Consider the following 20686-nt stretch of genomic DNA (forward strand, 5'->3'; position numbering starts at 1 on the left):
ACTATTAATAGGTTATGTAAAAGTCCTTATGAAGTGATTATGCACAAGTGAGTCTTGTATCTTACATATATTCCTAGATAAACTTTCTAGTCACTCTTAAGATGAACACTTTCAGTTATCTCCACCCTCACCAGAAGTCCACACATTGGGTTAGCAAGACTGTTTATTGCTGACTTGTAGTGGATGCTTCCTGTTCTGTAGTTTTCCACACATTTGGTTATCATGTGAAATCCCCCCCACCCGACTAAGAAGCTAAGAATGATGTGAGTAGTTCTGTTGCTCCTTTAGGAGTAGAGGGGAACTGACCCCAAAGTCATGCTGGGCTTTGTAGGACTCAAGACCACATCCTATCTCCTTCAGGCTAAGAAAGTGCAGTCAATTTTTATGGCTCTGTTTACAATGTGACTTTTGCATGAGTGGGTGACTCTGGGCCAGTCACTTCTCTCTCAGCCTAACCTACTTCACAGGGTTGTTGTGAAAGAGAAACTCAAGTATGTAGTACACCACTCTGGGCTCCTTGGAGGAAGAGCGGGATATAAATATAATAATAATAATAATAATAATAGTAGTAGTAGTAGGAAAAAACCACAACAAACAGCAAGTGCCGCCTTTGTAAAGAAGCAGATGAAACAGTGGACCACCTAATCAGCTGTTGTAAGAAGATCGCACAGACTGACTACAAACAAAGGCATGACAAGGTAGCAGGGATGATACACTGGAACATCTGCAAAAAATACAAGCTACCTGTAGCCAAGAATTGGTGGGACCATAAAATTGAAAAAGTTGAAGAAAATGAAGATGTAAAAATATTATGGGACTTCCGACTACAAACAGACAAACATCTGCCACACAATACACCAGATATAACTGTAGTCGAGAAGAAAGAAAAACAAGTCAAAATAATCGACAAAGCAATACCAGGGGATAGCAGAATAGAAGAAAAAGAAATAGAAAAAATCACCAAATACAAAGATCTACAAATTGAAATTGAAAGGCTGTGGCAGAAGAAGACCAAAATAATCCCAGAGGTAATTGGCGCCCTGGGTGCAGTTCCAAAAGACCTTGAAGAGCACCTCAACACCATAGGGGCCACAGAAATCACCATCAGCCAATTACAAAAAGCAGCTTTACTGGGAACAGCCTATATTCTGCGACGATATCTATAATCATTGACAATAAAATTCTGGCATCCCAGGTCCTTGGGAAGGACTCGATGTCTGGATAAAACAAACCAGTCAATAACACCTGTCTGACTGTGTAAACAAGAAATAATAATAATAAGTACTTCCTGAGAAGGTTCTATCTTGATTTTTATACAAGTAATAGAAAACACTTTGTTGCATTTTTAGGCTGCTTTTTGGGAAAGCCCCAAAGTGCTGTGTAATATGTGCAATATAAATAGATTAAAATATTAAAACACACAATAAAACAAAATTGCAGAAAGGAGAGGTCAGACTAAAATTCTCAGTCTCAGCTGACCTCAAAACATCTGGTGAGACAAGGAGATCTGTACCAAATACTGAAAAATTGGCATGGTTTCAAACCTCCTTGGAGCCTGGGCATTGTCCTTCACGTGTAAATATGCAAAGCTGTGCACCCTGATACTCTATTCTTTTGAGTTTTTCTCCTAGACTAGAGAACGTTCTATTTTTTCCCCTTCCCAGTTTTGGAGCGGGAGTTGAATGTGCATAGCAAATGTGTGATTTTGTTGATGACAGAAACAAGGCTAGGCTATATTTATACTCTGTTATATTCCATAAGTTGTCTAGTCTGTTACACTAAGCAAGTCAGTCCTCCCTCTGGATAAGATCTGGCTTTATTTTTCGACATAGTGTCTTGCCTGGATTTGTCAGCTGTATTTTGTTGGAATGTTTTCTTTGCATAAGTGCCAAATTTATTCACTGAAGACTTCAAACTGATTTGTATATTACTACTACTAATTGTCTGAGGTGCCTGAAGTTCCTATGCATGGTTTTTAAAGTGAAACATTAGTTTGCCACTAACTTGAATAGCATGCAACTTGACTGTGTCTGTATTTCCAGCCATAATGAAAGATGAGTTTGAGAACTGTTCTTCAGATGTGCATGCTTGCTGCTTCCCCCCACCCCCTCTATGCTGTAATTGAATTCTTAACCATGCAATATTTTGTGGTGGGTAGTACTGAAGACATCTGTTGGATTATGTTTTTACCAGCATTTGTTGGAAAAATCAGATGATAATCCTGGGATAACTTTGTGAAAGAGAGAACAAAATTTCTCATTGAGAAGTAAACAGCTTGTTCAGTTAACCTCAATTCAGTTGAGCAGAACTCTCACTGATGTCTTCTGTTCTCTTCGTAGTTATGGAAGGCCAGGTTAAACGGCTATGAAGAAGCTTTGAAGCTGTTTGAGAAGATAGATGATGAGAAGAGCCCTGAATGGTCCAAGTATCTCGGCCTTATAAAGAAATTTGTGATAGATTCCAATGCAGTAGTTCAGCTGAAAGGATTAGAAGCAGCACTTGCCTATGTGGAAAATGCTCATGTAGCTGGAAAGTAAGTACATTGCCATAGTAGTTCAGAACTGTACTTCTAGGAAGAGGCTTTGCACCAGCTTTTGCATTGTTACCCAATAACTTTATGGTTTGGAGACCGTATTAACTAAATGGCTGTCTGTTTTCCTGATCCTCAAGAAATGCCTATGTGAACATCTGTTGTTTTCTATTGGTATTCCCTATTCTGAGAATTTCTATTGAGGGTCCCAACATGAGTTAAGATAAGGTGTTGAAATCAGTTGCCTGTGGCTCCTGTGTTTTAAAATGCTTCTCTGGAGCCAGATGGATTAAAACTTTAAAATAAAACTTACACTCTCAAGATTTTAGAAAATATCTCTAATTCATATAAGCCCCAAACCCCCAACTGTTTACAGCATTAGCATCTCAAATAAGTAACATTTTAAAGAGATGGTTGCTATAGTTGCATTGTATCTAGAATAGAAATCACAGCCAAAAATACACCCGATCACTGTGGGTGCAGTACCTCATACTCAGAAGACTTCCCAGAGCAAGTGGTTTAAGAATAAGCATGTGCTTTAGGCCATTTAAAATATGCGTCAAGCATTAAATGAAGGAAGCGTGGATAGAAACTAGTGCCATGACGTATTTGGAGGAAAGTGTATTCTTCATGTGACAAAACCAGAGATCTTAGTTCAGAGCTCCAGAATGGGGCATTCCTCAATTTTTACTGCTTTTTATGGAAGGGGCTCAGCCATCAACATCTAGTCTTAATCCTTTTTTCACAATAGGTAACCAGCTGAAACCAGAAATAGAACTGTTAATTTTGCTGAGGGCTTAATTATGTTACTTCTTTTTTTTAAAGAACAACAGGAGAAGTGGTGTCTGGAGTTGTGAATAAAGTGTTCAACCAGCCTAAAGCTAAAGCAAAGGAACTAGGCATAGACATTTGTCTTATGTTCATTGAAATTGAAAAAGGGGAAGTGGTACAAGAAGAGCTGCTTAAAGGCTTGGACAACAAGAACCCCAAGATCATAGTAGCATGTATAGAGACACTGAGGAGAGCACTAAGGTAAGATGATCAGATCAAATGTCATGTATACTGGATGGGAAGAAGGGTGGGAGTGGAAATGAATAAAATGTGGATCTGGATCGAGAGCCATTGACAGCCATAAGAGTGGGTTCTGCACCTGCGCAGGAACCCTCGCGGTAGCCACGCCTCAGCTTGTCAAGGCGTCCAAGCCCCGCTACCACACAGAGCGTGCTATTTAAGAGCGGGCTGGGTGCCATGTTCCTCAGTTCTTTTCCGACCGCCTTTGTGTTTGGACCTCGGTCTGCCGCCTCTCCATCGGAAAGTTCCTCAAGTTCTGTTAAAAAAATATTATTATTATTATTATTATTATTACCTGGACTGACTTCTGTGTATGACCTATTTCTGACTGATGACTTTTATCAATTTCTGACTTGGACTGGCTGACAACCTTCGACTGGCTTTGACGCGGAACGGACTAGACTATCCCTCTTGCCCACGGGAATGGCTGAGGAGAAAAAGTCTTTTAAGAGGTACGAGGGCTGCAATGATAAACTCCCCTCCAAAGACCTCCATGACTTGTGCCTGATTTGCTTGGGTGAGGAGCATAATGTCTCCTCTTGCAAAATATGCCTCTCGTTTTCCAAGCAGACGTGGAAGAATCGGGCACTTCACCTCAGAGCGGCAATCTGTGACGAGGTGTTAAGTCCCTCGACACCGGGCACACCCCGCCCTTTGACATCAAAAATTCCACCAAAACCTACTTCGATGCCTCACTCGAAACCGAAACATTTGACCTTGACGCGTTCGGCGCCACCTCATTCAAAAACAAAATCCTCGACCTCAACATGTTCGGAGTCTCCTAGACAGGCCTGGACATCGAACTGTTCCTCGACATCAAGAGAAGTCCCTTCGACTTCGGGAAAATCCTTGATGTCGATATCGAAACATAAACATCGTGTCTCTTCATCTACCGACAGCGAGCCCGATGTCGATGAGAGTACTGACAGGACAAAATCTCTGAAATGCGCAACTCTGGCTGCTACATCGACGCTGGAGAAGCGACAAAAGTTAATCGATCTGACTCGAGATCGTACTCCGTTCCCTTCGGCAACCTGGGCTTCTTCGCCAACTCCTCCTGAACCTTCTGTGCCTGATCAGTTTGTTGAAGTCAACCCACTGACACTGATATTGACTTGATGCCGAGGCTGACATCGACGTCAATACCGAGCTTCTCGATGCCGAGGGTGAGATCGCTTTCACGACACCGGTCCCTTCGCACCCCCCACCCCCACCCCCCATCGACACCGGCTGCGCCTTGTCCCAATGTCCCATCGACACTACATACACCGGTGCTTTCTACATCAAAACAAGTCACTCCTCGATACTGATCACTGCTCCTGGCTTTTGACATCAAGGACACTGCTCCGGATACTGAGGTGGGCCTCCACCCTTCCACGACACAGATGCTTCTGTCTCTTCTGGCTTCCAGCCCAAGCACTCCATCCCAGGCTACATTTAAGGGATTCCTCCCATCAGAGGAGAACTCTCAAACTATCCCTGCACCTCCACTTCGTCCAGTGCCCTCACTCTCAGCAGCCCAATTGCAGAGTCCTCTACCCTGGCACACCTGCGGTTTCACCCATGCGCCACCTGCCCACATATCAGGCTCTGGACCAGTTATAACTTCTGGCTCCCATGCTCCTTCTTCGGCAGCAACTTGGCCTTGGGAACCTTTGACATCACTTCCCTCTGCTATGCTGCTGACCACGTTATCTAAGGCTACTACTACTAAAGTCCATCCCACTACCACACAGACAGCTACTCAAACTGAGGCCATTACTGTCTCTCATCAAGCTATTCAGACGAGGCCACCAGCAACTCGCTCCATAGCGACCCAGACTTCGGCCATCTTGGCCTCACCTATGACAACGACACACACTCAAACTGCGGTACCTGCATCACCCACGGCCTCACCCTCAGAACACTACGGCTCATCTGACTTTGAGCCTGACCCCGAAGGAGAAGATGCCGTTGTAGAGCCTCCCACCGATGTGGCTCCTACAGTATATGTGTCTCCCAATGAAAAAATGAAGGCCTACCACAGGCATGTTTGAGCCATGGCAGACGCCTTAGGACTTGACCTATGCTCCGAATTGGTGACCATAGACGACCCTGTCTACAACTTCATGCTTAGGGCACAGTCTACAGCACTGGTTGCCCTCCCGATGCTCCCAGTGATAACACGAGCTGCGAAATGTGCTTGAGAGCTCTTGCATACCTCCACTCCGACATCTAAATGGCTAGAAAGCCTCTACTGTATAATGGAAGAGGACGATACTTACCTCTTGAAACACCCAGCTCCCAATTCCTTAGTAATTGACTGTGCTTTTACTTCCAAGTCTGGTAAATGACACGTGGTTCCGCCTGAAAAAGAAGGAAGAAAGTTGGACCTTCTAGGTCGGAAGGTCTACTCTACTGCATGTCTATCCATCAAAGTAGCTAACTATACAGCATGTACTGCCAAGTATACCCATGGTCTCTGGGAGAACTTGCAAACTGAACTTGACACTTTATCACCAGAGGAATTTAGAGACAAATTTCGTAAAACCCTAGAACGCTCGGGTGACCTCACAAGACAACAACTCAGCATCGCGAAACATCTGGCTGAGAGTGAGTCCAGAGCCAAGACGGCTGCTATCACCCTCGGTAGGCATGCATGGCTGATATCTACCACATTACAGCTGGACATGAGAGAAAAGATAGGTCTCCCCTTTGACGGCACTGGTCTGTTCAGTGAAACAACAGATGCCACAATGGAACAGCTTAAAAAATCCAAATTTATGGCAAAGACGTTCACATCCTGTCTACATCAACGTATTCCTCAAAATACCGCTCATCCTACAACAAACAATGCCCCTCGTTCTGTCAACAGGAGCGCAGGGATTTCCGAAAATCCTACCAACCGTATCAGCGGCGCTCTTACCAAAACCAGTTCAAGCCGTCTCAACCCCAGCGTCCCAAAGGGTCGGACACTCAGAAGCGCCTTTGAGGTGCAAGTCCGTCCACTGTCACCTCTCCACTTCCCATTCCCGCCATTGGGGACAATCGCATCTCAACTGACGGATCTCAACACCGATCCACCTCTAGCACAGACTTCCATCAAGTTGACACGTCATGTCCCCGCATGGCAACATATAACATCAGACCGTTGGGTCTTGAAGATTGTATCTTCAGGGTACGCCATTGAATTCAAGTCGATCCCACAGTTCACGGGAATGAGGTTCACCCCTCCATCTGCTACTCTACAGGAGGAAGTCAAAGAACTGTTGGAGAAGGGGGCGGGGGCGATTGCCCCGGTGCGGTGGGCAGACAGGCGGGATGGGTTCTATTCCCGTTATTTTCAGATTCCAAAGCGGGATGGGGGCATCTGCCCCATCATGGACCTCCGCCAATTGAAAAAATTTATCCATGTCAAGAAGTTCAGAATGATGGCACTGCAACAAATTCTACCACTCTTCCAGGAGAAGAAGTGGCTGGCAACACTGGATCCCAAGGACGCTTATTTCCATGTCAACATCCGACCTCAGCATTGAAAATTCTTACGTTTCACAGTCGGCTGCCAAGTGTACCTGTATAATGTATTGCCCTTCAGACTGTCCACCGCCCCAAGGGTCTTTATGAAATGTATGGCTGCAGTGATCACCTACCGTGTTTTCCCAAAAGTAAGACCTACCCCGAAAGTAAGACCTAGCAGTAATTACCGCTGTACCGCTAATATAAGCCCTCCCCCGAAAATAAGACCTACCGCTAATCCACTGTTTTTGCATCTGTCCTGAGAGCTGCCGTATTTAGCCTAGAAGCTTCCCTGGTTACAAGGTAAGGCGCTTTTACAAGTACGTAGTTAAAAGAGTAAACGTTGTCTTTTGTCCAGCATAACATCGGATAAATATTTTTACCCCCAGACAAGATGAGTGCAAAAAGAAAGAGCTACTCCTTTGTGTACAAAAAAGGGATCGTGGAAAACTCCCAGGGAAAGAATCTAACAGCTTTTTGCAAGGAGCATAAGCTGGATCTCCGCATGGTACGAAAATGGCGTGCAGAGTATGACAACCTCAGTCACAAGATGGATGAGGGACATGCTAAGAAGCGCAAGTGTGGATCAGGTCAGCAACCATTATTTACTGAGCTGGAAGACATCATCTGTGAATGGATTGCTGACAGGAGAGCAAAGGCTTTGGTTGTGCGTAGGGCTGATATTCAAACATTTGCTCTTGCAATGGCGCCTCACATACCAGTAGAATTAGGCCCAGCCAATTTCAAAGCATCACAACACTGGCTGGATGGCTTCCTTCGGCGATATGATCTGTCTCTAAGAAGATCAACAACACTGTTCAAGCTGGTTGACACTGAAATTATTAAACGTGCATTAGGATTTAAGTCTTTTGTTGACAACATAGACTTTACTAAATACCAACTCTGCAACATGATTGCTATGGATGAAACTGCAGTGTATATGGGTCAAAGATCTCAAATGACAATTGATCAGAGGGGCGCCTCGTCAATCTACATTCCCTCCACTGGTTACGAAAGTGCATGTGTGTCCTGTATTTTGGCAATTCGTCTGGATGGAAAGAAGGTCCCACCTCTTATCATCACTAAGGGCAAGAAAGAGAAGACTGACTGTGTTTCAGGTATTTATGTTCTTGAAACTGAGAAGGCATGGTGCACTCAAGCCGTTATAAGAAAGTGGGTAGATTTAATGTTTCCACGTGTTTTGCGAGGTGCCCAAAGAGGTCTGCTAGTCTGGGATTCTGCTAGCACTCACCGCGCTAAAGACATGAAGAACTTCCTTAAAGAGAGAAGAATAGATCAGATAATGATTCCTGCAGGAATGACAGCCTATCTCCAGACACTTGACATTGCAATAAACAAGCCATTCAAGGACCATTTGTGAATAGAAGTCAATGATTACATTGAAAACAGAATGGATAGAAATCAGCGGGGGAACTTTGTGAAGCCTAAGCTGCAAGAGGTGGTGACTTGGGTGAAGAATTCATGGGATAAAATCACTGATTTTATCTTTGTGGTCGGCGTGCGGCTGTGGGCTTTTGTTTCCTGCTGGGGAGGGGTGCTGCATTTCACCTTTTTTTAGGCGTGAAGATTTTTTTCTCGTTTGGGAAGTGGTGAGGTGCAGTGTTTTCCCCCGGCGGGAGGCAGGGGTTCGCGGCCGCACGCTGGCCGCAGGGATCGAGAACGGCAGGAGACGGGGTTGAAACTTGGGGCACTACCTTGGAGTAAGTTGTTCTGTGCCTGCCTGCCGTGGCGGGGGAGGTGTGTGCTCCGGGGGCTCCGTCCAGCACGGCGCTATTGCGGATTCTTTTGGGTACCCCCTCGTACAGTAGTTTGTAGAACATGAATACCGTACATGTTTATTTGATTGTTGAACAGGCGTTAACGTACCAGTAGTTTGTACCGTATAATTGTTGAACAGGAATAAACGTACTTTACTCTTTTGAACTTCAATAAAAATAAGACCTACCCGAAAATAAGCCCTAGTGCATTTTTTGGTCCCAAAATTAATATAAGACACTGTCTTATTTTCGGGGAAACATGGTACCTCAGGACACGAAGTCACCATCTGTCCCTACCCAGACGATTGGCTCCTAGCATCAAAGGACATAAGTGGGTTACGTTCTCAGATCCGCTATGTATTATCAGTCCTCCACGATCTAGGCATCCAAGTCAATTGGAAAAAATCTCATCTAGAACCAATGCAAGTGGCGAATTACATTGGCGCAGTACTAGACACTGTATGCCAGAGAGCATTCTTACCAGAAGAACAATACAACTCAATAAGGGACCTAGTGACTCTGTTCCAGCAGCATCCTGTCAAACCGGCACAATCCATACAACGCTTGCTGGGCCTTATGGCCTCCTGCAATACAGTGATCCTCTATGCCTGCCTGAAAATGAGAAAACTGTAGCTGTGGTTTCTCTCTGTCTTCCACCCGACGAGACAGTCAAAGGATGCTCTTCGAGATCCCAGCTTCAGTTCTCTGATCCCTCTCCTAGTGGGTGGACCGCAGGAACCTCCTAGAGGGGGTACCGTTCCAGACCCCATCGCCAACAATCTGGCTAACAATGGGTGCCTCCCTATTGGGATGGGGCGCACATTTTGCAGGTCGACAGACCCAGGGCAAATGATCCGTGAGCCAGAGTCAACCCCATATAAACTTTTTAGAATTGCTAGCAGTCTTTCTTGCCCTGCGATCATTCCTACCGACTTTACAGGACACCTATGTCCAAGTGCAATTAGACAATACAACAGCACGAGCTTACATCAGCCGTCAGGGCGGTACTGTCTCCCGGAGCTTGTGCGCACTTGCCGTTCAGATGTGACACTGGTGCATCCGACACAGGATATATCCTGTTGCAGCTCACATCAAAGGCCTAGACAACATCCTAGCAGACAGTCTGTCGAGTGTTCCTTCGAGACACTCATCACAAATGGGAAATCAACCCCAAGTATATCAACCCTCTCTTTCGCTGATGGCTGCAACCGTCTGTGAACCTCTTTGCAACCTCGAAGAACAAGAAATGTGCCCACTTCTGCTCCAGAGCAGGTCATGACCCAGAGTCACTGGGGGATGCCTTTCAACTAGATTGGACGGAGGAGACGCCGTATATGTTTCTTCCTTAACCTCTAATTGCAAGGGTAGTGGCTCGCCTCTTGGTGAACCCAATACCCTGCATCCTCGTGACACCATGGTGGCCAAGATAGTCATGGTTTCCTCAGGTACGCAGACTGTCCAAGAACCTGTTCCATCGTTTCCCACCGAACCCAGACGTCTTTTCACAGGATGACGGCCTCGTACTTCACCCGGATGCTCCAACTCTCTGGCTGACCGCCTGGTGGATAGGCTTTTAGATGACATTTTATTAAATCAGAGAAAGATATCCACGAGAAATAACTATCACAAAAAGTGGCTCCGTTTAAAAACCCATGCAAAATCCCAGGGATTTCTGCCAAGACAGGCCTCCATCCGTCAGGTGCTTCTCTATCTGTCCACCCTAAAATCTCAGGGGTTGGCTAATGTTTCTATAAGAATCCACCTACCTGCTCTCTTGTCCCAGCACCCAGGGTCTGAAGGGAAGACTCTCTTCTCGCATCCTCTGAACAAAGCCTTCTTAAAGGGCCTCTCCAACGTCTACCCTCCCGTAAAATTGCCAGTGGAACCATGGAGCTTATCTTTGATGCTCTCATCGCTAACTCAAGCGCCCTTTGAGCCTATGGCCACGGCACCTTTAAAGGTGGTCTCCTTGAAAATCGCATTCCTGGTCGCGATCACGACAGCTCGACGGGTCAGCAAGCTTACAGCCTTGAGAGTGGATTCCCTGTACACGCAATTCCACGAAGACAAGGTCTGCATGTGGCTGGACCCATCCTTCCTACCAAAGATTGTCTCAGAATTTCATCTGAACCAAGATATTATTCTCCCTACCTTTTTCCAGAACCCGCAGTTGGCCCCGGAAAGGTCCATGCACTCTCTGGACATGTGTAGAGCTCTCTTGTTCTATATGCCACGCATGAAGGACTTCAGAGCCACTACATGCGTCTTCGTAGCCTACAGCGGCTCGGCCAAGGGCTCGCCGATATCTCGACAAAGGTGGTCTAGGTGGCTGGTTGACCTTATCCTACTCACCTACAAGATACAACAGAAAACACCTCTGAAAGCCGTCAAAGCCCATTCCACACGGGCTTACGCTTCTTCAGCAGCACACCTCTCGGGAGTTGGCTTCTTAGACATCTGCAAAGCAGCCACATGGTCATCTAAACATTACGCCATAGATGTGTGCTCTGCTGCAGAGGCTAGCCTTGGGAGAAGTGTCTTTAAAAGGGTGTTGCAATAGCACTACTGCACCCTCTTCCATGGGGAGCTTGCTAAACACCCACTCTTATGGCTGTCAACGGATCTCAATCCAGATAAACAGGTTGCTCACCTGTAACTGATCTGGTAGAGATCCGTCGACACCTATAAGACCCTCCCATCCTACCCCTCTGCAGTAGAGGTGTGCTTCTATGTGCGTAATGGTATGCTTGCTGTTGCCCTTGGATTCATCAAGTATGAACTCACCTGCTCGCAAGATGATTGTCCTGCATGGCGGTCGTCCAAAGAATTGAGGAACATGGCGCCCAGCCTGCTCTTAAATCACACGCTCTGCGTGGGGGCGGGGCTTGGACGCCTAGACAAGCTGAGGCGTGGCTACTGCGAGGATTCCTGTGCATGTGCAGAACCCACTCTTATGGGTGTCAACAGATCTCTACCAGATCATCAGTTACAGGTGAGCAACCTGTTTTTTTGCAGTCTGTTTGAATGTGTACTTGCAGAATAGAGTTCAGCTGCTACTTCTACACACCACTTTTCAACAACATTCTCAAAGTGGTTTGCATAGAATAATAATAAGATAGTTTCCTTTCCCTAGCGGGCTCTCAGTTTCAGAAGAAATATGGAGACACCAGCACTACTGGACGTATCCCATGTTGGAGTTGAATAGGGCCATTTGTTCTCCCCCTGACAAAGATCAAAAAGATGCCTCTTTGCCTAGTTAGCAGATAACCTATTTTTTCCAGAATAGAGAAATACATTGAAGTAATTACCCCAGCACAATTTATAACTTATCCTGGTGCTTACTGTGCTGCCAAGAAAAGAAACTGATTGCGTTTAACAGATGATTTCCTTTAATCCTCTATCTTTCTGTAACAGTCATGTTCATTGATGTGTTTGCTGCTCTATTTATATTGTTGCCAAAGACAAACATTTTTTTAAAAAAACCAATCAAAGTATTGTGTGCCAAAGTATCGTGTTCAAAAGTTTTTGAACACTTTTCTTGAATAGCAGCTTGCTCCTCAATGAAAAGGTCAAGAAAATCTGTTTTTACTAATGGAAGGGAATTTCAGAAACAGTTTGTGATGGTGATTTTCTGTTTAGATGAAAAGGCTAAATCCTACCAGGGCACATGCTGGATGTATCTCAGTAGCTTTTTGGATCCCAGCCATTGTATGTTAGATGTATATATCTACTCTTAATGCAGAAATATTGTACTTCGAACTGCATATTTCAAGTGAAAGTTCCATATGCATATGGAAGTTTGTGAATCACCCAGGAATACATACTCTTATAGCCCAATTCAAGCAGTTAAGACTCATTGAATTCATTGGGATGACTCACGAGTAAATTCCTATAATTTAAACTTTGGGTTTATAGTAAAAGACCGATCAGATTTGGGCTATTCATCAAGCCTGTATTGATGACAAATCTTTGCTGCACAGGCTAGACAGTTCCCATTAATGGTGGTACTGTTTTCACAGGCATTTTGCATGGCATTGTGGACATCCTCTAAATATATAGCATAGTTTTTCTTGACATGGGATGAATTTGAGAAGTTCTTTCAGACTTGATCTGTTAATGTCTCCAAATTCAAGCTTTGCGATACAGGAGGACCTCAATGTTGGTGGGGGTTCTGTTCCCGGCTGCAACTGTGGACACAGAAACCATGAATATTGAGTCATTGGGGGTTATGGGATCGCGGGGGTTAGGTTCCTGGTTGACGGGAAAATAAAAAATAGCTGAAAATACAATTGCCTAGTTTTGTGGGGAGATGTTGGGGGAAGCTTCTTACCATGCTTTGCTGCTCCCCCTGAGTTGTGCTGTGCTCTGGAATCCCCCCCCCCCGCAATTGGCCAAAAATTGCCATTTCTCCCTTTGAAATGGAGCCATTTTGAGGCTCTGAAACACAAAATGACAGCTGGAAAGGACCTCTGCAGTCATTTTTGGCCACCCACGACCTGCCGATATACAAGGTCGATGTGATTCTCTACCACCACCACCACCCCCCCCCCGCGTATGCAGAGGTTGGGTGCTTTTACCCGACTGCGGATATGTGAATCCGTGGATAACAAATCCACAGATATCAAGGCCCTCCTGTACAATCATGTCAAGTTTTACAAGATGTGAAGGTGCAAACTTAGGAGTTGTATAATGTCCTCCTTCAGGTAGACAAAGTTGACCAAGAAGCTGCACTATATGTATTTGAAAGGGGTGTCTGCAGTGCCATATATAATACCTGTGAGAATGATGTCATTGGGGGTGAGATTTGTCTAGCCTGTGCAGCAAATATTCTTGGGCAATTTTTGACTATCACAAATTTGTGGATCTCTTACCATAAAGATACAATTATACACATTTACTCATGAGTTCTATTGATTGCAGTTAGTCTTGTCTATTATCTGGGGTGGTTGTGTAGGTGTCTCCCAGGTAACTTGCAAACTTTCATATGCATACAACTTTGGAAATAAGCAGCTGGAAGTACACAATTTTTGCAAGATTGGATGCAAAGTTTCTGCTATATATGGTTCACTGAAGTTTTGGCTTCTTAAAATTGCTGAGTTAATACAAATTGCAAGTCTAGTTATAAACAGTTTATTTTCCATTTTAGCTTTCAGTGAAAGAATCAGTAAAAACTGTTCAGTATGGGGGAGGGGGGAAACCCATTTTATTCATTAGTCTCTGTCCAGGTTTGTATTAATTGCACAGTCAGATTATCTTGATTTTTTTAAATGAATAATTTCATTATAGTAGGAAATCTCAGCATTTTATATATACATAGTAGCTCTTATAATAGCTTCCTTTGTGCCTATTGCTGAGTTCCTAGGTATGGGTTTTTCTCACTGAGTACAATGAAGATATGAAAATATTGCCAGCCATGTTAAAGTCAGTGGAGATTTTTGTGTGACTTTAGAGTGTGTGATCCTAAAAAACTTTAGGGCAATAATGAACCAAATTAAGTTATATCTGGAATTATGAGATGTTATAGACTCCATATATCATCAAATTAACAGTACCAAGTTATTCGTGTTCAATGGGGCTTACTCCCTAGTAACGATGTTGAGGATTTTGGGCTAAGGGTGGGAAGAGGAGGCTTTTTCAAACTAGAGTTAAAATGGGTGGCTTCAAGTGGATGAGAAATGCTGTTAGATAACACTGTCAGTACTCTTATGTCAAAGAACTGATGGCTGTGAACAGGTCCAAGTGTAACTGCATGTTGTTTTTTGTACTTCAGTGAATTTGGGTCAAAAATAATCTCACTGAAGCCAATAATCAAAGTGTTGCCAAAACTCTTTGAGTCTCGAGAGAAGGCTGTTCGAGATGAAGCCAAACTTCTCGCAGTAGAGATCTATCGATGGATAAGGGATGCTCTCAGGCCTCCATTACAGAATATAAACTCTGTTCAGGTAAGTTTAGCAAATCAGATGTTCTTCCTTTCATAACAAGAAGAGGTCCATTGCCCAGAGCGGGATATATTTCCCTAGTTCTTCTCATCTGATCACTTTCAGACCCATCTTTTTTGTCAGTCAGCTTGTACAATATAGATAGGTCCACAAATCCATGTTTTATTTTGATGAGAGCTCCTGCTTTTCTCAAGAGCCAGGAGAAGGAATGGGGCTCTCCCAGATGTCACCCTGAATGTTGGATAGGTTTGGAAAGCAGCAAGTCTGGGGATTCGAATGGCAGGGAGCCCACTAGTGTCAGGCTGAGGGGGGGGGGCTGAGGGGCTCTCCCCCATCTTGTGCTCTCACTGGAGAGGTTGAGAAAGCAAGGGGATTACAAGAAGAGTTTGGATGGACTCCAGTGGCATATGTATTCCAAGTGTTTTTGTTTGGCACATTTTTAGTGGAGAGACAATTCATAGAACACTGTTCTGCTGTAAATGAAGACGGTACTTGGAAGTGAGGCCTCTGTATTTGTGGGAAGCAGGGTTGAAAATATTTTGTAAATACCTAGTTCAACTTGAACTATTGTGTTTGCAAGGAATGTGTTTTTCACTAGAAAAATAATGTAAGAAATGTAATGATCTGGATAGTGATCCCACAACAGTCATAAACAATGGTTTCTGCACCTGCGCAGACCACTTGGGGTAAAATTTGTTAGCTCCTTGAGACACCCCCGACCTCCTTCTGTCGGTGTTCCATGTTACTTTATATTGACGGTTAGGCATCCCTATTTCAGTTTCTTTCTGACTGCCATAGTGATCACTTCTTTGGGTTTCTAAAGCTCCTCAAAAAAGCACTATTGCTTAAAAAGTTAGTTTCAATGGCTTGGATACGGAATGGCATGACTTCTCCACGGATTATAAGTATTTGGAAATTACATGGTGCATTGATTATAGAGCATTAAACGGACTGCTAGTACATTAGTTGAATAAAACTTGGTCTACAGTGGAATTTATAGGTTTGACTCAAAACTGTTATCAACTACTCTATTTGGTGAAGCCCTTATTGTGCCTCCCATGGGTGTGAAGGCTCCTAGGGAGAAGACCACCTTTAAAAGGTGCATAAGCTGCAAGGGCAAACTCTCCTCAGCAGGCGGCCACGAACTGTGTCTGCTGTGTTTGGGAGAGGGTCATAGTTCATCAGCCTTAGTCTGTGCTTCATTTTTGGAGTCTGTCACTGGTGCTCTCCACATTAACAGAGAAGCCTTTTGAGCCAATGGCAACTACTACCAAGAGAACGGTAGCACTGAAAACTGTATTCCTGGTGGCACTGAGTGCAAAGCGTATGAATGAACTCCTAGCGCTATGCATAGACAAACCTTACACAAAGTTACATGTAGATAAAGTGATAATGCGGTTGGATCTAGAGTTCCGACCAAAAATAGTCTCAGACTTTCATATGAACCAAGATGTGGTCCTGCCAACATTTTTCAGGACGCCATCCCTAGCTTTGGAGCACTTAAATGCTCCAAATGTGCGCAGGGCATTGCTGTTCTATTTAAAAAGAACACAGGAAATCAGGAAAACAAAGCAACTATTTGTTTGTTTCAAGGGGCAGCAAAGAGGCTACACTCTGTCACGCCAACAGGTGTCATATTGGTTAGTAGAGACAATACTGATGGCCAATGTTCTACAAAAGGTGACCCCACCAAGATCTGTAAAAGCTCACTCTACAAGTGGGTACGTAACATCAGCGACACTTTTGTCGGGAGTAAGATTCAGGGACATCTGAATGACTGCATCCTGGGCTTCAGAACAGACATCTATAAAACATGGACGTTCACTCTGCACTGGCAGCAAAGTTTGGAAGGGCAGTTCTAAAAAGGGTTCTGCAATAGCTTGCAACTCCCACCATCTCTAGGGAAACTCATAAGTCACCCATTGTTTGACTGTTGTGGGATCTCTATCCAGATAAACAGGTTGTTTACCTGTAACAGATGATCTGGTAGTGATCCCACGACATTCATAAAACCCTCCCAGCCATCCCCACTGCAGAGCGCAAGCATTAAAAAAGAAAGAAAGCCGGCCAGCAGAAAATGAAAGAGGGACACCGAACCACCAATATAAAGTAACGTGGAGCATGTGGTTGGGGCATCTTGAGGAGCTAACAAATTTTACCCGAAGTGGTCTGCGCAGGTGCAGAACCCATTGCTTATGAATGTCGTGAGATCACTACCAGATCATCCTACTGGTAAGCAATCTGTTTTTCTGCTGCATGTGTGTCTGTGTGTGTCTTTGGGGCACGAGAGAGGAATTTTATGAATTCACACACTCATTTGAAATCACAGCAGTTATATAATAGGCTTATAACTTCTAGGTTGCTTCTACAGTGTTAGCTGGCAGGCTTGATAAACTGATGAGAAGTTTAGTAATGTGAAGTGTAAACGTTGGGTGTGCTCCAGATTATCAGATTGTGTTGTAAGCGACAAATGTCGCTGTGAAGTTATTACCAATTAAGAAAAGTTTTTAGTATCTTGTACACATTAGTAAGATTCACTGAATGTAATTCAGCAAAAAAAAAATTCACCCCTCTACCAGGGTGGAGATATTGATGATTACTGTAGGTAAACTAGGACTACAAGCAAGTCCTTGTATTTTCAAGGAATAATGGAGCTTGCAGTTATGTGTGCAGTGATATGGAGCAGTGTGTCCACATCAGCAGTACAGCATCTCATGCTGTTCAGAATCTTAATTGATATTTTGATTCTTACAGTTAAAAGAATTGGAAGAAGAATGGATCAAATTGCCATCATCTGCTCCCAAGCAGACCAGATTCCTTCGCTCCCAGCAAGAAATGAAAGCAAAGTTTGAGCAGCAGCAAGCAGCTGGTGGGGATGCAGATGGAGGTGATTTTTTTGACGTGGAATTTTACACACAAACCTTGTTTACCAGAGTCGGGTGATACTGGCCAAAACATATAAGCATACCTAAATGTTAAATGCAAGCCAATATTTGGGAAACGTTGTTGGCACAGTTAATATTATTTGCTTAATGACTTTGAAAATGTAACTAGCCTTGGTGTAGTTAGTTTTGCTAATCGTTCTTTTTCTTCTAGGAGGAGATGATGGTGAGGAGGCTGTTCCACAGGTGGATGCTTATGAACTCTTGGAGGCTGTGGAAATTCTCTCCAAACTTCCTAAAGATTTCTATGACAAAATAGTAAGTGGTGATTGTCCTTCTGTAACCTTCTTTTGAATGGCAGCCTCCAAATGCTTGACTTCCTTGTACAATTAGCAGTGCTCTTCTATATGTATTATTAGCATAATTTTTTGAATTACATTTGTATGCTGCCTTTCACCTAAAAAGGGTTTTAAGGTGCTTTTCCCGATAGAACAGTCCAAATAAGACCAAGAACAAAGCAGAGCTGTTTTACTTGTGTGTCGAGACAGAAAAATTGGAGGATGCAAAACCATTAGAAACAATTGAAAGTGAACTACCGACTGACAGAATGTCAAAGCAAGTGTTAATCTGCCTATGGAATGCCAGAAGGGACGACATCCAGCACACACAGCCTGTAGAAGGGTATTGCAGGATTCCAAGGCAGTGCGCGAGAAGGTCCTGGTCCTTATGAAGACCATTCTGTCCTTTGAGCATGATGGAACCTGAAGGAGGGCCTCCTTGGTGTATCTCAAACTGTGGGAAGATTCTTAAGCAATCAGATACTCCCTGGGATATTCAGGACGTAGACCATTTTAGGGCTTTGTAGGTCAAAACCAGAACTGAGCTTGAAAATATCATGGTATCCAGTAGAAGAGGAACAACTTTCTCAGCTTAAGTGACCAGACACACTTCTTGTGTATTGTAGGAATTATTTCACTGCCTCATGGTATGGACAACTATGATTGAAACTAGTTAAAAGTGCTTCACTTCCTTGGGTTTCTTAGTATGACTTTTGTATGCATGAGGATGCCTTCCCCATTGCATACACTCCAAGGTACTGGCAAAGGTCCCAGTATATAGTCACCAATAATGCAGACATAAGGGCATAAAATGAAGCTGTGATTCTAGGACATTGAATGCGTGCTTTCCCAAACAGTGTGCTTGGCTATGTGCTGCTTCTGCATGTTGGGAGCAAAAGTCTCCCTCCAACATGGATTGGGGGAAAAACATGCATACATAAATTCAATCCCTTTATGTTTCAGGAGGCAAAAAAATGGCAGGAGAGGAAAGAAGCTTTGGAATCAGTGGAAATGCTGGTAAAAAATCCCAAACTGGAAGCTGGAGATTATACAGACTTGGTGAAAGTCCTTAAGAAGGCAAGTATCTCTGTAACTGTACAATAAACACAGAATGTGATTGTGAAGTTCATTCACAGACTAGGGCTAATCATGAGTGTACCTTTGCTACCTTCATAGAAATAGAAATGAATGTCACAACAAACATTTGTGCCCTTAATAATATCCATCCATGTATCATCGATCAGTTAATGTCGTGGAATGTTATGGTGGTATTGGGTGAAGGGATGGGGAAAATACACAGTTCACCCTTCGTTTGCAGTGAGACAGTGCTACAACTTGTTTGGTGTTGAACCATCTTTATCATACCATTTGTATGTATTCTGCCTGATATTCTAAGATGTTATAGTATGGGATTGTAACATTGTCGTCGTCCTCCTAGGTTGTTGGGAAAGATACCAATGTCATGTTGGTTGCTTTGGCTGCCAAATGCCTTGCTGGACTAGCTGCTGGTCTCAGGAAGAAATTCGGACAGTATGCAGGTCATGTAAGTAGCAATGCGTTTATTGTGTATCTTACAGTCCTGTATGCAAAGTTAAAACTAGCATTGGGCTGGTGCCAGTTCCTGCTTTCTGCATTTGAATTAATGCTTCCATTTATTAAGCTTCTGATAAAGTGGGAGTACTTAGAGTATGTTGGCCTCTTTTGTTGAACCTGAAGCAAAGCTTTTGGTTTTTAGGGAAGTTGTATATGTGTCTCCCCCACCCCCCTTTTAAATTCCTTTGTCTTAATTTTCTGAAAGATGCTTTGGAAAAACAGAAGGAGAAACTGCTTTCTTAGCAAAGAAGGAAGAGGCCACTTCTAACATTTGGCTTTGCACCAAAGGACTCTATTTACTAGTCCTGCAGCTTGCTGTTGTGCTCGTTGACATAGCATAGGTTCAGTATGGCTAAGTAACATTCCCTCTGCCATATACAGGAGAAATGAGAGCTTCTTTGTTGCACATATGCTGCCTTGAAGCATAGAGGGAAATCAAACTATCTTTGTTGTGATCCCTTGTAGCTTCACAATAATGGGTTCTGCGCCTGTGCAACAGCCTCGTGGAAGGACTTCTCTAGCCCCTCAAAGCACTTATGTTCTGCTGCCCACTCACAGTGCATTTTGAATTTTTTGTGCAGTGTATTTAGTGCTTTATCATCTCTTTATAGGTTGTCCCAACAATCCTGGAGAAGTTCAAGGAGAAAAAGCCTCAAGTGGTGCAAGCCTTGCAAGAGGCAATTGATGCAATTTTCCTTACAGTGAGTACATGGCTAGCAATATTCTAAACAGGTTTAACAGGTTTTTCTTTAACCAAAATGAACCTTCTTTATCCAATTAATAGACCACATTACAAAACCTCAGTGAGGATATCTTTGCTGTTATGGATAACAAAAATCCAACCATCAAGCAACAGACATCTCTCTTCATTGCAAGAAGTTTTCGTCAGTGCACTCCTTCTACTCTTTCCAAAAGTCTGCTGAAATCCTTCTGTGCGGCTCTTCTCAAGGTAAAGAAAGATTGATTTCTTGGTTCTTCAGCAGGATGTGCACTTGGGAGAATTTTGTGGGTTGAAAATAGCATGTTGTATTGGAGAGAACCTTTCAGTAAGTCTTGTAGT

The 20686-nt window shown here is 43.7% G+C and overlaps 1 protein-coding gene across 6 annotated transcripts in view; it reads left to right on the forward strand.

Annotated features, from left to right (window-relative positions):
• Nucleotides 1-20686, forward strand: part of CKAP5 (cytoskeleton associated protein 5) — a 155547-nt gene that overhangs the window by 18638 nt on the left and 116223 nt on the right. For all 6 annotated transcript variants that reach the window (XM_053275325.1, XM_053275304.1, XM_053275295.1 and 3 more), the window contains 9 exons: nt 2340-2533; nt 3356-3562; nt 14645-14816; nt 17568-17700; nt 17910-18013; nt 18997-19110; nt 19472-19576; nt 20238-20327; nt 20411-20575. In XM_053275325.1, the coding sequence (XP_053131300.1) occupies nt 2340-2533; nt 3356-3562; nt 14645-14816; nt 17568-17700; nt 17910-18013; nt 18997-19110; nt 19472-19576; nt 20238-20327; nt 20411-20575 (1284 nt within the window). The remainder of the gene's footprint in view (nt 1-2339; nt 2534-3355; nt 3563-14644; nt 14817-17567; nt 17701-17909; nt 18014-18996; nt 19111-19471; nt 19577-20237; nt 20328-20410; nt 20576-20686) is intronic.

The sequence above is a fragment of the Hemicordylus capensis genome, chromosome 1 (assembly GCF_027244095.1).
Source record: "Hemicordylus capensis ecotype Gifberg chromosome 1, rHemCap1.1.pri, whole genome shotgun sequence".
NCBI classification, from domain to species: domain Eukaryota; kingdom Metazoa; phylum Chordata; class Lepidosauria; order Squamata; family Cordylidae; genus Hemicordylus; species Hemicordylus capensis.